Genomic DNA, 14,877 nt, shown 5'->3' on the forward strand with positions numbered 1-14,877 from the left:
ACTTGTCTCGATATGAAAGGAATGGAAACAAACATTTAAAGAATATTTAGTAGACTTAGTAAATAGTTGTTTGCCCTAGTTTGAGCAATTGCTGCAACCACATTTCCAGAGCTTAATCAATCTATTCAAAGTTTATTTTGTCACCAAGCCATATTATGTGTTTTTCTGATGTCCATCTCTTCCTTCAACTTTAAAGTGAGAAGCCCTGTTCGTTGTTGTATTGGATGATTTTAATTGAGAACGTTCTGGGCTCCGACACTAATTTTGCCAGTATTCTTTTAATGATTGCCAAGACTGTGCCTCCATTCATAGCGCTCCATTCCTAATGTTTTTAACTTTACACATACTAGAGTTTTTTTTTTTTTCCATGTCACATTTACAAAAGAAAAAGCCAAGGAGATTATAATCTCATACATACGACATTTCTGGAGAGCGAACGTTTTATTATCTAGTTGTTGAGTAAAGCACATGACAACCGTGTACTAATATAACACCAAAACTCTATTCCTTGGGTGCTGCTACAGTGTGTCTCAATGAAGAGGAAGTTGAACTAAAGAGGCCTCACGTGTCACCTCACATATAATACAGTGCAGCAGAGGTCTTGGGAGATTTATGTTCCACTTCCTCTCTTTAAATAAGCAGACGGCCCCCCGAAACAACATCTGCAGGCAATCTTGACAAACCCTCCTACCAGCGCCACCAGCCCAGCCATGCGAGCCGGTCTTCCCCATCACAGCATGGGGTCACGACCTCCATGTAGCATGTATACGGACTATGGTGGAAAAGAGAACCACAGATCATAAATGTCAGAGGCCACGATGAAATGTCCATGCTGCTTCCAGTAAATGGGTATTTCTAAACAGGTCAAAGGTCACACACATCGATGCAATGGGGACCATGACTAGAACTTCATTTTTTATATTATCCATTGAGATGACCTTTTGAAAGAAACTGGGCAAAAATAAAGTAAACAAACTAAAACTTTGGGAAAAAGTACATCTGATAATCATATCTCCAGACATGAAAAAGACTCTACTTTGAGAAGTGTTCAACATGAGGCGGCCTTTCCTGTTGAAAATGCATGACAGGGGGCATGCGGTGGTTGCAGGAAGCCAACTCATCACGTGACCAGATTAGATGATAACTGCACTGTTTGCAAGCTCACCACAGCTTTCTCTCAAGAGGAACGAAAGGAAAGGTTCAGTGCTACTTTAACAAGTACAGTTACAGTATATTTGAGCAGTTTTACCCTCAGTTCCATTTCTCAGGTCGACACAATTTACATAAGTTTCTACTCTTGTGTTTCTTATATTCTGCTCCCCCTATGAATGCTAAATGGAAAGACAAAGGATTAGACACACCATTGTGTGACAATGTGATCTTTATAAAGATGCATGTTATGGTGTTGGTTTACATGTGTACCTAATAAAGTGGCCACTTTGTGTATTTGATGTTAACAGTGAGTCAAATGTACGAAACCAAGACCTTTTAATTGACAAAAAAATCCCAACTCAAAGAACCAATTAGTTTTTCCAGAGCGTTCAACCATATCACAAAGTCTGCCATCAGCAAATTTAGTTTGGTCAGTTGTCATTGAGATGGATCTGTTGTTGTTTTTATCATTTCATCCACAGCACTTATTTTTTTATTTGAAAGGTCAAGAATCTTTCGTGCTGAAGACTTACATTTCCCCTCTAACCAGACATGTTTGGAAACTTTGGGATATCTACTAACATTTTTAAATCAAGATATGTGGGGTTTGACAATGTTTGGCAGCACTGCATCAGATTGTAATTGTTACTTCTATTTTACTGGAACAGAGCAAATGTTGCAGTATTTGAAAATGCAGAGAAGGAAAGCAATTATCACGCAAATAATATGGTCACTAAGCCAACAAGAATAAGTACACACGCCCCAATATTACACGCAACCTTCATCAAACGGTGTGATGTTCAGAGCCCGAAAGGTCTTTCCGTTGCCATGGAGTATCATCTATCATCCAAACCCTGCAGATTGTTGTCTCCAAGGGCTGCATGGTGCTGCAGCCACCAGGAGATGGCGTAGTTTTGTTGGAAGACAGTGGAAGTCGTTCAGTCAGTCAATGCTCACAGGTCGAGTCCTGCACTCTCACATCTTCTAAATATGAGAATACACACTTCCGTGGTCAGAGGCCGTCTTACACACGTCCTCTTTGCGAGTCCGCTTTGCCCAATAACTTCACTGCAAGAAGTGAGGTGTTTTCTGTAGACTGTGTCGCCTCCATGTGCGCCCGTGAAGGAGAAGTGCACGTGCAGGCATAACTGATCTCACATTAACTTTCACTTTAGGGACACAAAGGAAGCACTTTTTTTTCTCCCTTCACTTGATTTAACTTCTTGACCAACAAGCCAGTTTAATCTGAACGGTCATACATCTTCACTGTGCATCAATTCTAATTATATTCACAATATTACAGCTGAATCATCAGAAATTATTCTTGACAGCAGCGCCGGACCGCTCTTAAAACAATGAGTGCGAGGTTTTGATGAGCACGTAGATGATGATTAGTGTGAGCCGTCGTTGGTAGTTCTCTTTATTTTATTTTCTGAGAGGATCAGAAACTTTTTCGGGAAATTAAATTACATAAAGAGTGACGGTTTCTGCTGCCTTAGCGCAACACCGCCACATTAAAAAAACCCTCTTTATTCTTAAGTAATGGTGGAGGTGAGATTAAAATCAAACTATCTGCTTCTGCCGTGGACGCGCAGCTTTGTATCGAAGCAACAGGCGATCAAGCGCAAAAGGAAGGAGATCTGTAAAGTAATGCTACAAATAACCCCCCCCCCCCCCCCCCCCCCCCCCCCCCCCCCCCCCCCCCCCCCCCCCCCCACACACACACACACACACCTCCACCCGTCACAAACTGTACTCTATCACTTTTTATTTGGACACATTGGATACCTTTACGCGTTGGTGTAAGTGTCTGAGAAGAGGTTGATGCCAGAGGAAAGAGGGCGGTCAAAGCGTGACGGTAAACAGAGAGCCTCGCTCTGACAACGGTTTCCCTCCCTGCGCCTATTAGACTGCGTCTCGCACGTGTGCGGTATTGTCAGTCCGGGGCGCAGCTTCCACCACACGCGTGCTTGGAAAGACCTCCGCACCCTCGATGCCCGCGTTGGTGATGCCATGCCCCGCAACCACAGCGAAGACCAAGGCGGCAACGGGCTCTGGATGAGAACGTCGCCCCCGGGGCACCGAACCGAAGGCTACGGCTTAAAAGATGTTGAGTCCGGACGAAAGATGATGAGCAACGCGGGAGACGGTTTGCTGTCGGCAGGTGTTGCCGGGTCCGAGAGTCTGCGAGGGAAGCAGGGAGCCCGGCTGAGCCTCCTGGGGAAGCCGCTCATATACAGCGCGCAGAGCGGCCGGAGAAACGTGCATTACCGGCGGCTCCAAAACTACCTGTACAACGTGCTGGAGAGACCGAGAGCCTGGGCGTTCATCTACCATGCCTTTGTGTGAGTTTATTTTCATCATTCGCATGTGGGCTATAGTCTGTTGTTCAGTAGTGGAGTTGCACACCTGTTGATGCAGTTCCACCCACTCTGCAGGAAAACTTTGTGCACAGGAGGTTGCAGAATGTTACCTGGCTTTATCTAACAGGAACGGATTGCCGCGTGAATTCTATTTTACATATGTTTTTACACATCACGTTGTCACATGATGGCCGACATGTGACAACGTGATGAAACGGTAGGCGCCATGAATGCACAGCTCATCTTCAGCAATAGAGGCCTCTGTTCCTGGATGAGCCCCTCTTCACCACAGGCGATTTCACAGCTTGCATAAAAAAAAAAAAATCCCATTTCTGCTGTTTGAAAGAACTCATGAAATCCATGTGCGCTGATAAAAGAGATCCTACATATTATTTTTTCCTTGATGACTGTACAGGAGTCTTTGTTTTTGCAGTAAATTATAAATGTAATGTTAAACACACTAAACTCTGGGTTTAGTACAATTGCCGTTTCACTAGAATATGAATATGTTTTAGTAAACATCAAAGACTGATGTTTTCTTCAACAGCAAACATTAAATAACTAAACTCAGGGTATGTTGGCTTCTGAATGTCAAACATCAGGAACATCTTCATCCTTGCTATCTGCTCTCCATCATTCTTCTTCATTTGATTTCCCGCGTGCAACTTGTTTTTATGGCATCATGTCTGTCTCTGAGAGGAAGGAAGTTGAAACGCATGGCGACTGTCGACTAGAGCACCATCTTTTTTGGTGTGTGGGTGGGGGTTTATGTGTGTGTCTGTGCACCAGGAGGAGTGATGCTGCGCTGCTTGAGCTACTGAACTCAATCAAAGCAGCTCATGAAACTGATGAATTTGATATTTAAAGCATCCTTTAAGAATTAGCTTGTATATCAAATGGACAACACAGTCTAGCAACTGTCTAAAACGTAGTCTTTTTAATGGAGCAGTGTATACTCCAACAGAGCAGGCTTAATGTTACATAAAAGAGGATGGCACAACAAAGCAAATCACCTGCAACAGCATCCGACATCCACAATGTCCCAGCTGTTAAATATATTATATAGTATTTCCTTTCTATTTACTGCTGTGCCATACATTATTACACAGGAGGATTACATTGATTGTGTTATGAAAGTGTTTTTGACATCAATTCAGTCCGAGTCCTTTATGAGGGCTGTCAAGACTTGGTGGTCAAAGAAGTTTTGCAATCATGTCAGGGAATACCATGGGGGTCAACCAGTTCAATGAGGACCTGCCTTAACCTCTGTTATTAGGGCCATCATTTAAAAGAGCCATCATTGGAGCTCCACTTTGGTCTACACCTTTGCTTAAATGTTGAGTCAAAAATGCTAATTTACACATCTTATGAAAGTGTTGACTCACGCACACCCACAAGCGTCCTCAAACTTAGACTAACTGTCTCTTCACATGAGCGCTCATGCACGTTAGGAATGCACGGTTGGGTGGTTGGCAATTTGTTGAATGATTTTCTTTTATCCCTGTGGCAGCGAGCTTGAGCTGGAGAAAAGGAGGTACTGAACTCCCACTCAGGCCTTTGCCGTTGCTCCTATGATGAATGCTGCTGTGGTCAGTGGCCTTGAAAGTTTCACTGGTCTGCGGATATGATAATTGTTGCAGCCTAGAGCCTCAGTCATTATTTACAGCTACAGAATAAAATGATATCAATGTCCAGCTGATGATAAAGCCTAGTTATGGGGTTTGCTGAAAATTAAACAGTTGTTACACAACCAAGGTTTTAGTACATAATCTAATCTACTGCTGTACAAGTTGTGAAAACAGCATTGGGATATAAGCACATTTTAGGTTGATATGTCAAACCTGATCCACCTGATGAATGTGAGCCCAATATTCACCCTTCTCTTAGCCTCAGTTTGTAGTCTCTACCAACTCCTGTGGGAAATATCTGTCTCTTTAGCTGCTAAATGCTCCACAATGTTAATCCGCTAGTTGCAAAATGGGTTTTCCAGCTATTTGATGCACAGTTGGCAGTAAACTGTAAAGTTGTGGCCCACACGGCTAAACAATGAGCTCAAACTTGTATCGTTATCTCACAATAGACTATCTGCTCAGCAACAAAACAGCGTCCAGATCAAGTTTTTTCTTTTCAAGTTATTTTACATTAGCTGAAGAAGACCAAGAAATATTTAGTATAGCCCAAAATCAAAAAATTGCCTCAGGGTCGAAAGGTGTATGTTTTCTGAATGTTTTTGAAATTGCCCAAATGTTGATGAAAGTAGAGTAAATTCCAATATAAGGCATATGGCAGACCAGTATCAGCTGATTTTTTAAGCACACATGCTGGTAAATAACTTTGGATTCAGTGCTGGCACATTATTTGCATTCTGGAGTAATACAACTTGATTATGTCATTGTCCCGGGACAGTACTATAAAATGGAGGTTTATGGCCGGACACAGTTACAAAATATAATCCATGTCCAACCCTTTTTATCAACTGTATCTCATAAATCAGTTAATCAAAGCATCTGTGGAAAAAGTCTTCATGTGGTTAAAATACAATATTGTAATTTCTTCCTCATGAGGTCCATGTGATTGACACTAATTTTGGCCAAGCTGTTCGGCCTGGACAGCTGAAGCGCTGTTTGGATAACTCACAGAAGTTCAATTTCACCATCCACTGCTTTCAGGAGGCAATCAAAAAAGCTCTTTTCCTTCCTTATCTGCCTGGTCTGAGCCGACACATTAGGAACAGGTCAGAGGAGCAAATACGCTTCCGAGCTCGCCCTCGCAGCATCCAGTTATCCTCTGTTTGACATGCCCACACGGCATATCGTCATTGATGCTCAAAGAGATATTTCACCTTCAACTGTGTTTGCCTTTCTAACACAAATGCCTCCAGGGGAAATTATTTCTTAAAACACAAATGATTTACACCATCAGGGTCAACTTTGACATATACGTTAGATGTATGATCATTTTAAATACAGTTTTAAATAAATACAAACCAGCAGGGAATGCAATGTTAGCATTTAAGAAGGAAGACTATTGAGATACTGCTGCCCCACTTACCCCATAACCTTTATTCTGGGCATTGATAACTAAATAAATGCAAATATCTTGCTCCTGTGGTCACTACAGCTTCCCTGCTGTATGGCAAACATGTATATTTGTATCCTTTCCCAATGTGTGACAACAGCAGGACTGAGCCAGTCGTTGTGCTGAGTTGAGTTGTGCCTGGGGTCCCAGCCTGCCCTCCTTCCTGCCTGCACACACATACACAGAGCTGCCATTCATCTCACCTCTAGATTAACAAGCTCTTATCCTTGCAAGTATGTTTGGGGGCAGGCAAATGTGGGAGGAAAAGGTGTTCCTCCACCTCAAGTTTCTGAATTGGCACGCTGAACTACCGGAGTGGTGACATGAACCCACTGCTCTCACTTGTTAAATATCTATCAGTCGCTTTATTGTTAGGAGTACTTGAATTTATAGGCTGCAGTAAAGGATGCTGGCACGTCCTGAGAGCTGTTTGGTAGACAATGTTGGGTATTTGAAGCCAGACACAATAAAATGTTCAGTAGACATCTGAATGACTAATGACGCTGTTTGGAATCCCAGTGCTGTGATGCATTATATTTTGAACTATCGTTTATAGTCTAGCCATTAACATTCTGTCACATAGAAATATCTGTTTTCCCTGTAAACCCTTTCTTCATTATCTCTGTGAGAAGCGTATGCCCTCTGGTGTGGTATAAGTCTTCAGTACTGAACTCCCTGAAAGCCCTCTCTGTAGCTGCTGGCGTCTATATACATGTCCTATTTTCCATCCAGAGGTTAAGAACATCTAGCGATGTTCTTAACCTCTGGGAAACATAAGGCTGTTGTCTTTTGAGACTGTGACTCAATGAAAAGAGAAGCTTCTTATAAACAGCGAGAGTTTATTATAATACATATTTTAAAGAGAATCTGTCTGGTTTGATCAGCACAGTAAAGACATAAAGCAGAGAGGTGTTACGTCTTTGTTCACATGGTGGTTGCTTGACACTGTGTCAGTGAAAGGGTGACGAGCAGACGCTGTGTCAAGATGGTCATGGGTGGTGTGAATGTGTTGGGGACGACTTGATGAGAAGAAGTGCAAGTCTAATTCAGATGTGGAAGGACAGCATTTGCCCGTTTAATCTAACTAGTTTCAATGGTAGTATATGCATTCAATTGTGGTTATTTGATGCTTTAATGTCATTATGTGTATGGGCATGTCTTAAATTAGTGTGGTTTACATATTTTATTCCCTTAGCTGTAATGTATATTTCACACTGCGGATTTCAAAATCCATATCCATATCATTTAGAGATGAAGTGCTTTTCAATTGGTTTCCACTCATTTCACAACAGCACGATAAGAAATTACTGTCATGTTTGGCTGTAGTTGCAAGCAATCATTGCTTGAGAAAACTCCTCCTTTTTGTGTGCTCAAGGATGCTTTCACATTCAAGTCCAGATTGTAACACACATTAAATAGTTAAATAGTAAACAGTGAATTTATTGGGAACTATTTTCACCTGTGGAACATTTGGGGTGATGTTTGTGGGAGTCATTGTAATAAAGGAACATGTCATCCTCATCAACTGATCACTGATGTGTTTTTATTTATTTTACAATGGAGCCAAATGGCACAGAGCAATAAGAAATATCAGGCTTAGGATACACAGTCAATACATGTCAGTCGGATCAGTGTGCACAGATGAACTTCCTCCAGCTTTAAAGATGTTTACAATATTCTCTTCAATCCTTTACATCCAGTGGTCTTACTGCCACGGCACGTCACAATTAATGGTTGCTTACTTATTCTTCAGCTCAGTCAAAACTAATAACTCACAACAGGACCACAGGTCTCCTAGTTCGTAATTATTTTCATTATTTGGAACATATACAAATTAAATTCCAATCTTCATAGTCGGGATTAAAACCAACTGATCACATGCACTTGTTTTATGGATGTATTGATATATGTATATGCACATCACTGCAAGTTTGAATCCAATCAGAGGACAATCACAGCTGGATCGCCTGCTGCAGGTTTCATGTTTCAGTCTTGCGTTTACTCAGAGGGAGTTCCCCTCGCTTTGCTTTTAGAGATGTTCTTTCTGTAAACACAAAGACATGTACCCAGGCATTGTGGGCATTGTGCTTCAGCTAAGAGAAACATAATTTACCTAAACAGCACCTGTTTGCTTCCTTTGACAGGCTGCTGCACTTTAACACCTCCTACAGCGAGCTGGCATGGAGTTTAATTCACTTGTAATAAAAATTGCATATTTTTACAGCTTTATATTCATCTGTTCATCCAAATCTTGAATGCAAAGGGGTCTCATTTATAACCGTTGCGTACGCACAAATGGGGCCTGAAACAAGCATACAGCACTTGCCGCGCCAAAGTTGTGATCAAAAAACAAACTTGTCGGGAGAAGGAAACTCTGACCCATGCGTACAAACATTTTGGAGACAGGGGGAACTTGCAGACGTGGATGTTAAGGTGGTGAATTGAAGGCAGACTATAGAAATGAAATGAAAAGTTAGAGGCATCATTACAGGTATAATGATGCCTCATTTCACTTCATAGCACATGTTATTTATAGATTATCTTTATCATAAACAGTCAAACCAGTAGTGTAATTTGTGCTTGTACTAGAGTAGAACACTGGAAGCACATTTCAATTATAAAAGATATAAACCAACTCAAACCTTAAAATCTAGTTTTGCCTAATATTTTATCAGTGCCGTCCCCTACCGCCAGCTGATGAAATTATCATCAACTGTAAAATACCGCCAACTAGCGTTAAAATAATGCAGGACAAAACAATATCTTCTGGGCATATGTCACCAAGTACAATCTTACTTTTCATTAGGTAAAATCGCTGTAGGGAACACAACTTTATTGATTCATTTATGGTTTATTCCATAGAGACAGATAAAGCATACTGGACACAGACAAACAGCGTTGACTGTCACACACCTCCAGTCACCTCACCTGGCAAATCTTCACCACCTGCAAAGGATTGTGGAAATTAGCAAAGTGTGGAAACAAAGCCAGTGACCGCTCTTGTATAATCACTCAGTATCAGTCCTATAATGCCGTAAGAAAACATAAATAAGTTTAAATAAATAAATAATACATTAATTGTGTTCACCTATCAAACCTATTTAAAGAAAAAAAGATATCCAGGGTGGTGGACACCACCGATTGTCGCAGTCTGATTGCTATAAACAAAAATACTCGGGTGACACTTGCGATGTGTTATAATGCACGATAGATACTCTGGCACTGTAAGGACTGAGTAAATGGAATAATTAGGAGTGAACCAGGGTCTTCCTCTTGTTAGTTACCGTGAATCCCGGTAAAGACCCAGTAATAAGCAACTCATTTCTATGCATAAACATTCCAAAAGTGCTTTGCATTGACCATTTATAGTTGAATGTGGCTGTGTAGAGGGTTGGATGTGAGACTGAACCAGCTGCTCACATTTGGGATTTATAAAAGGAAATTGCACACTGACAGGCGTACGCAAGATTTTGTGAATCTGAATATTTAGTGTGCATCCTACACACTATAAATGAGACCCCAGATGCCTACCCGATAATGGAGACACATTTTTGTCGCCAACAAGTCCCATGACAAACCAATGGCCACAGAACTGGTTGCAGCATTCTCCCTGCCGCAGCTGGGAATTGAATTCATTAGGGTTATTTCCACCTCGCTGACCTTTGAGTTTGATATGACAGCTTTGTGGCAAGTCATTTACACTGTGTGCCAAAGCACTCAGTGAGTAATCCTTTCTCATCCAATCATATCATTTCTCCTTATTGCCTCTCTTTTCTCTCACCCCTTCATATTTACTGGAGTGCCTCCTCCAGATATTTCACGTTATTCTTTGCAGTCCTCACATCAAGTCTTTTTCTCCCAAGAATAGCCTCATTACAGAATTGTAGAGGCATTACATCAGAATGACCTACACCATCAGCTGTGAGTGGTGTTCAAGTGTTAAACGTACATCTCTGCAAAGTCTTTATCACCTCTTCCAGTGGCGGCTGGTGGAATGTTTTTTTGGTAGGGCCATCCAATCAATTGAAGCAAACATGCCAGTATGATTCATTGCAAAAAAAGTATTAAACACGGATTACTACTTTGTAGTTCAATATTTTAAATGTATTCCAACACTGACATAATAAGGAAATCTTATTCATACAATTCAGTATATTATGATATATAAATACCATATACTATAAATATACAATATACATCATGAATATCATATAATATAAATATCATAAATATATTATAATACAATATAAATATTGTATAATATAAATCATATATATATATACTGTATGTATATATATATATATGTGTGTATATATATGTATACATATATATGTGTATGTGTGTATATATTTATATATATATATATATATATATATATATATATATATATATATATATATATATATATATATATATATATATCTAATAGAACATGTTTATATATTAAGATGCCCCTATATTAAGATGCCCCTATGCACTTTATAGGGTTAAAATGTGCCTGTTTTTATCCACCTCCTCATTGTGTGTCATCTAGCTGGTAGCGACGTTCACTTTGCCCAATATGGCTGCTTGATGGAGTTTTCCATGTGTGTCCTGGTGTTATCATGTGAGTCCTGGTGTTCTCATATTTTCAGAATTTTTCCAACAAGTGCTTCATGTCCCTTACTCCCATATCTTACCATGCTGGATCTGTCACCGTTGATTTATAAAGCAAAATACGGCATTAGCACAACAGCATCCAGCCAGCCAAACCTTCCGGCTCTACAGAACCTTCATGGTTCCCTTTCAGCTGTCTGTTGTCATATTAAGTCCGGTTGATCTGGGCCCAGCTGTTTTCCCCGTAGTTTCTCCGCCATAGTTCTTCTCTCAAACGGGTCTTGGAGGAAAGATATCCTATTTTCACAAATATTGACAATTTGTATAATTTATTATTATTATTATTATTATTATAATAATTTTTGTATACTTTTTTTTTAATGTGTGTCTCAAGGTGGGGCCAGGGCCCGTGGCGCTCTATTGGCCAGCCACCACTGGCCTCTTCCCTCTTATGGTACCTTCATCTCTCTCCCTGTGCAGACATCAATGTCTTGTTTGCATTTCCGTCATCACTGTGCTGATGTTAGCACTGTGGCAGAAGCTCGTCTCTAGAACAAAAGAGTACCAAAATGTGCGCTCTAACCTCTCTTTGGAGACTATTTCTATTGTGGTTTTAGTCTTTCCTCGTGTCTGAGTCTTAATCACGAATGTGCTGGCAGATGCTTGCCTGGAGGAAAGAGATAAGGAGGGAGTCAGAACGCTTGATTCATTTGGAAATCTGAATGTTATAGTTCATCTGATATGGACTGTTACGCAGGCAGATTGAGGCCTAATAACTGACAATAACTGGCAAGTAAAACGTGCATCTACATAACCAGCCAGCCTCCGAATATGTTTTTGTGCAAGCGACAGCAGCGTCTGAGAAATCCTGAGTGCTTTTATGTTACCATAGCAATTGATGCTGCCATCCTGAGATTGCTCAACGCTGGGGAAAATTACATCTTTGTTGTGTTTCAATGATAAATTGATAAAATACATAAGAGGGTGCCCCTCTGTGTGTGCATTTCTGTCATCCACTGACATGCTGTCCACTGGCCATGCTGTCACTGCTGTTTCACCGTGGCAATCAGTTCATCATGGCTGATAACCTATTATGCCTTAGCCACTGCTACTATACTATATTTAGACATGCAGAAACCAGTTTAGTGTGTATGGGTCTGTGGAAACAACACAGATAACCCTGGACACCACTTACTGCCCTAATCTGAGACCTGATATAAGTCTTCAGGTCTTTTAATTTAACATTATATGTTTTTCTGGATTTCGACTTCATGTGATTTGAGTTACTCTCCAGGATTCAGTGGACTTTGGCTGCAAAATGTGACCTTTCTCCCTTTTATTTCCTGTGGAGCTTATTTTGTATATAATACAACTCAATCAAACAAATATATCACCAAATTGTAAAGACTACACAACTTAAACTGATATTGCAGCTAAAATCAAAAGACCCACAGAATCAAAAGGCACTCTTGGTTCAAAAATAGCACCACTGTTGCTTGTGTGTGACGTAGGCTGCACACTACAGTAGTCATAATGTGAAGGGGTTGGGGGGTTCTATGCAAGGACAAAGGATTTACCATCATCTGCACTCAAAGCCAGGGTGAGAATACATGCTGAATATTGGCCCTGACCAGTGGGGGGTCACATGGTAGCACATCAGGGGGATACAGGCCCGGGCCATGCTCCAAGGCACTCTGCTTGGCACAAGCCTGGTAACGCTGCAGTGTAGTTGGTGATATGCCAGAGGCTCTCTGACCTCCCTGTCATACCCACAGGGGCACCAGTGCAGCTGGATAGCTGTGCAGAACCCAACTCGCCACCCCCACAACGCAGTGTGTAATAGACGTTTTTTTACGGCAGACATTTTGTCACGTCATAGAACAAAAACCTCAGAAGAATAACTATGGCTCAGTACCATTAAGTGTCCCAGTAATTCCGGTAAACCAGCATGCATAAAAAGTAGAATTAAGCTATAAATAATATAATTTTATTCACCGGTGCTTTTCTTATAATGACATGTCAAAAAGCCTGTGTGTCTCCACGCTAGTGAGAAGCGAAGAAAAAAAGGGTAAAGGGAACTAGAGGCAGACAAATGACTGAAAACAGAAAAAAAGGCAGTTGAACATTTTTCTGGTTTCTGTCTGCCTGTGATGCGGTCATAGCTTCCTGTTTCCTGTTGCATTCAGCAGTTCTTTCAGAAATCGTTAGCGTTTTCACAATATTGGATTGAACCTTAACGCCTATCAAAATTGGCATTTTCTCCACTGTGTGGCAACGAAATGGCCTCTTTGTATGTGGTTCACATACAAGTGCAATCTGTGTAAACCTGAGAGGTTTGTTTGCACTACATGTTATGACATTAAAAAAAACTATCATGGGTTTGTCCCTCCTGTCCCCTCTCCTCCCCCCTCATGCAAATTCACTACAGCTCTGTGGCTTTTATTTACTTCTCTCTTGCTTCTGCAGTTCCTGTCTTCGTGTTAACGTTCAGACATACAGAAAGAAAAAAAAGAAATATGAATCCTATCCCCGTTACCCAATGTAGCAGTGAGTCCATACAGAGCCCCTCTGTTTGGGAACATAAAAAGCTCAGTGTGGGAACTACTGTATGTGAAGGGCAACCTCACTCAACTCCAAAACCAACAGCCAGCTTGGATAATACAGTATGTGTTTGTCGAGATCACCAGGTAATGCAAAGTACTCGGTCTCGAGCTGTCTTGTCAAAATACCCTTTTAAAATATATTTAAATAAAATGTTATGAAATCAGTCATTTTGCGATCTTCTGGGATTTTTCTATAGCCAAGATTCCCTTAAGTTTGTGTTTTATGACTTGAAGTCACAAGCGTCAGGGGTCAACTCATTTCTTAGTCTGAATTCTGTGAGAGCTATGCCTCCTTCAGGCATATTGAACCAGTGAAAGTCTACAGAACTATCCCAAGGCGTATAGTCCCACATACACAACCCGGCCAACGTAATTTTCTTATTTGTCTTTTTGTTAAAAGGGGCAACGTGTACTGGAAAATGGTCAACTGGGTTTACAGGACTGAGGTTAAAGTGCTGAGGTATGGATGAGCGATGGGGTGGTTTTAACCATTCAGTTTTTCTGTTCGCACTTTCTTTTAGCTCACTTGTCAGAACACATTAGTGGTGAGTTTGGCCCCAAGGTCACCTCGGGCGAAGTCTTCTGTCATCTAGATACAGAGTGTTGTGTGCATGTGTGTTTTTATTTTAGGAGGGGGGGGGGGGGGGGGGGGGGGGGGGGGGGGGGGGGTGGGTGGCTTAAGGAGCACACATGCTGCTGACATATAGAAGTGTGCCCCCACTTTCTAAAACCTTTTTTTTAAAGGCCCCTGGCAATGTGTGTGTGTGAGTGTGTGTGTGTGTGTGTGTGTGTGTGTGTGTGTGTGTGTGTATATGTGCGTATGTGCACTGCTTTTCCTTCAGTGGTGTTATGTCTGCGCCTATAGCTGCAGAAACTCATAATGGTATTGTATGTATGTTATATTGGAAATGTGATGAGTACACATAAGTTCAGCATCTTTTGTAAAAGGATTTAAACTCTCAAGTTAAATTAATCTCATACACAAACATCACAATTGTGGCTAATATTAGCATGACAATTAGCTCAACATATATCAACAGAGCTCCTATATAGCTGCAATGAGTTTCCATCACAATATGAGATGT

At 41.1% G+C, this 14,877-nt stretch overlaps 1 protein-coding gene across 6 annotated transcripts in view; it reads left to right on the top strand.

Annotated features, from left to right (window-relative positions):
* The first annotated feature begins 2,902 nt into the window (after positions 1–2,902).
* kcnq5b (potassium voltage-gated channel, KQT-like subfamily, member 5b) overlaps positions 2,903–14,877 on the top strand; it is a 95,028-nt gene continuing 83,053 nt past the window's right edge. For all 6 annotated transcript variants that reach the window (XM_034541405.1, XM_034541432.1, XM_034541415.1 and 3 more), the window contains exon 1: positions 2,903–3,497. In XM_034541405.1, the coding sequence (XP_034397296.1) occupies positions 3,166–3,497 (332 nt within the window). In that variant the 5' untranslated portion in view covers positions 2,903–3,165. The remainder of the gene's footprint in view (positions 3,498–14,877) is intronic.

This window comes from Cyclopterus lumpus, chromosome 1 (genome assembly GCF_009769545.1).
Source record: "Cyclopterus lumpus isolate fCycLum1 chromosome 1, fCycLum1.pri, whole genome shotgun sequence".
Lineage (NCBI taxonomy): Eukaryota > Metazoa > Chordata > Actinopteri > Perciformes > Cyclopteridae > Cyclopterus > Cyclopterus lumpus.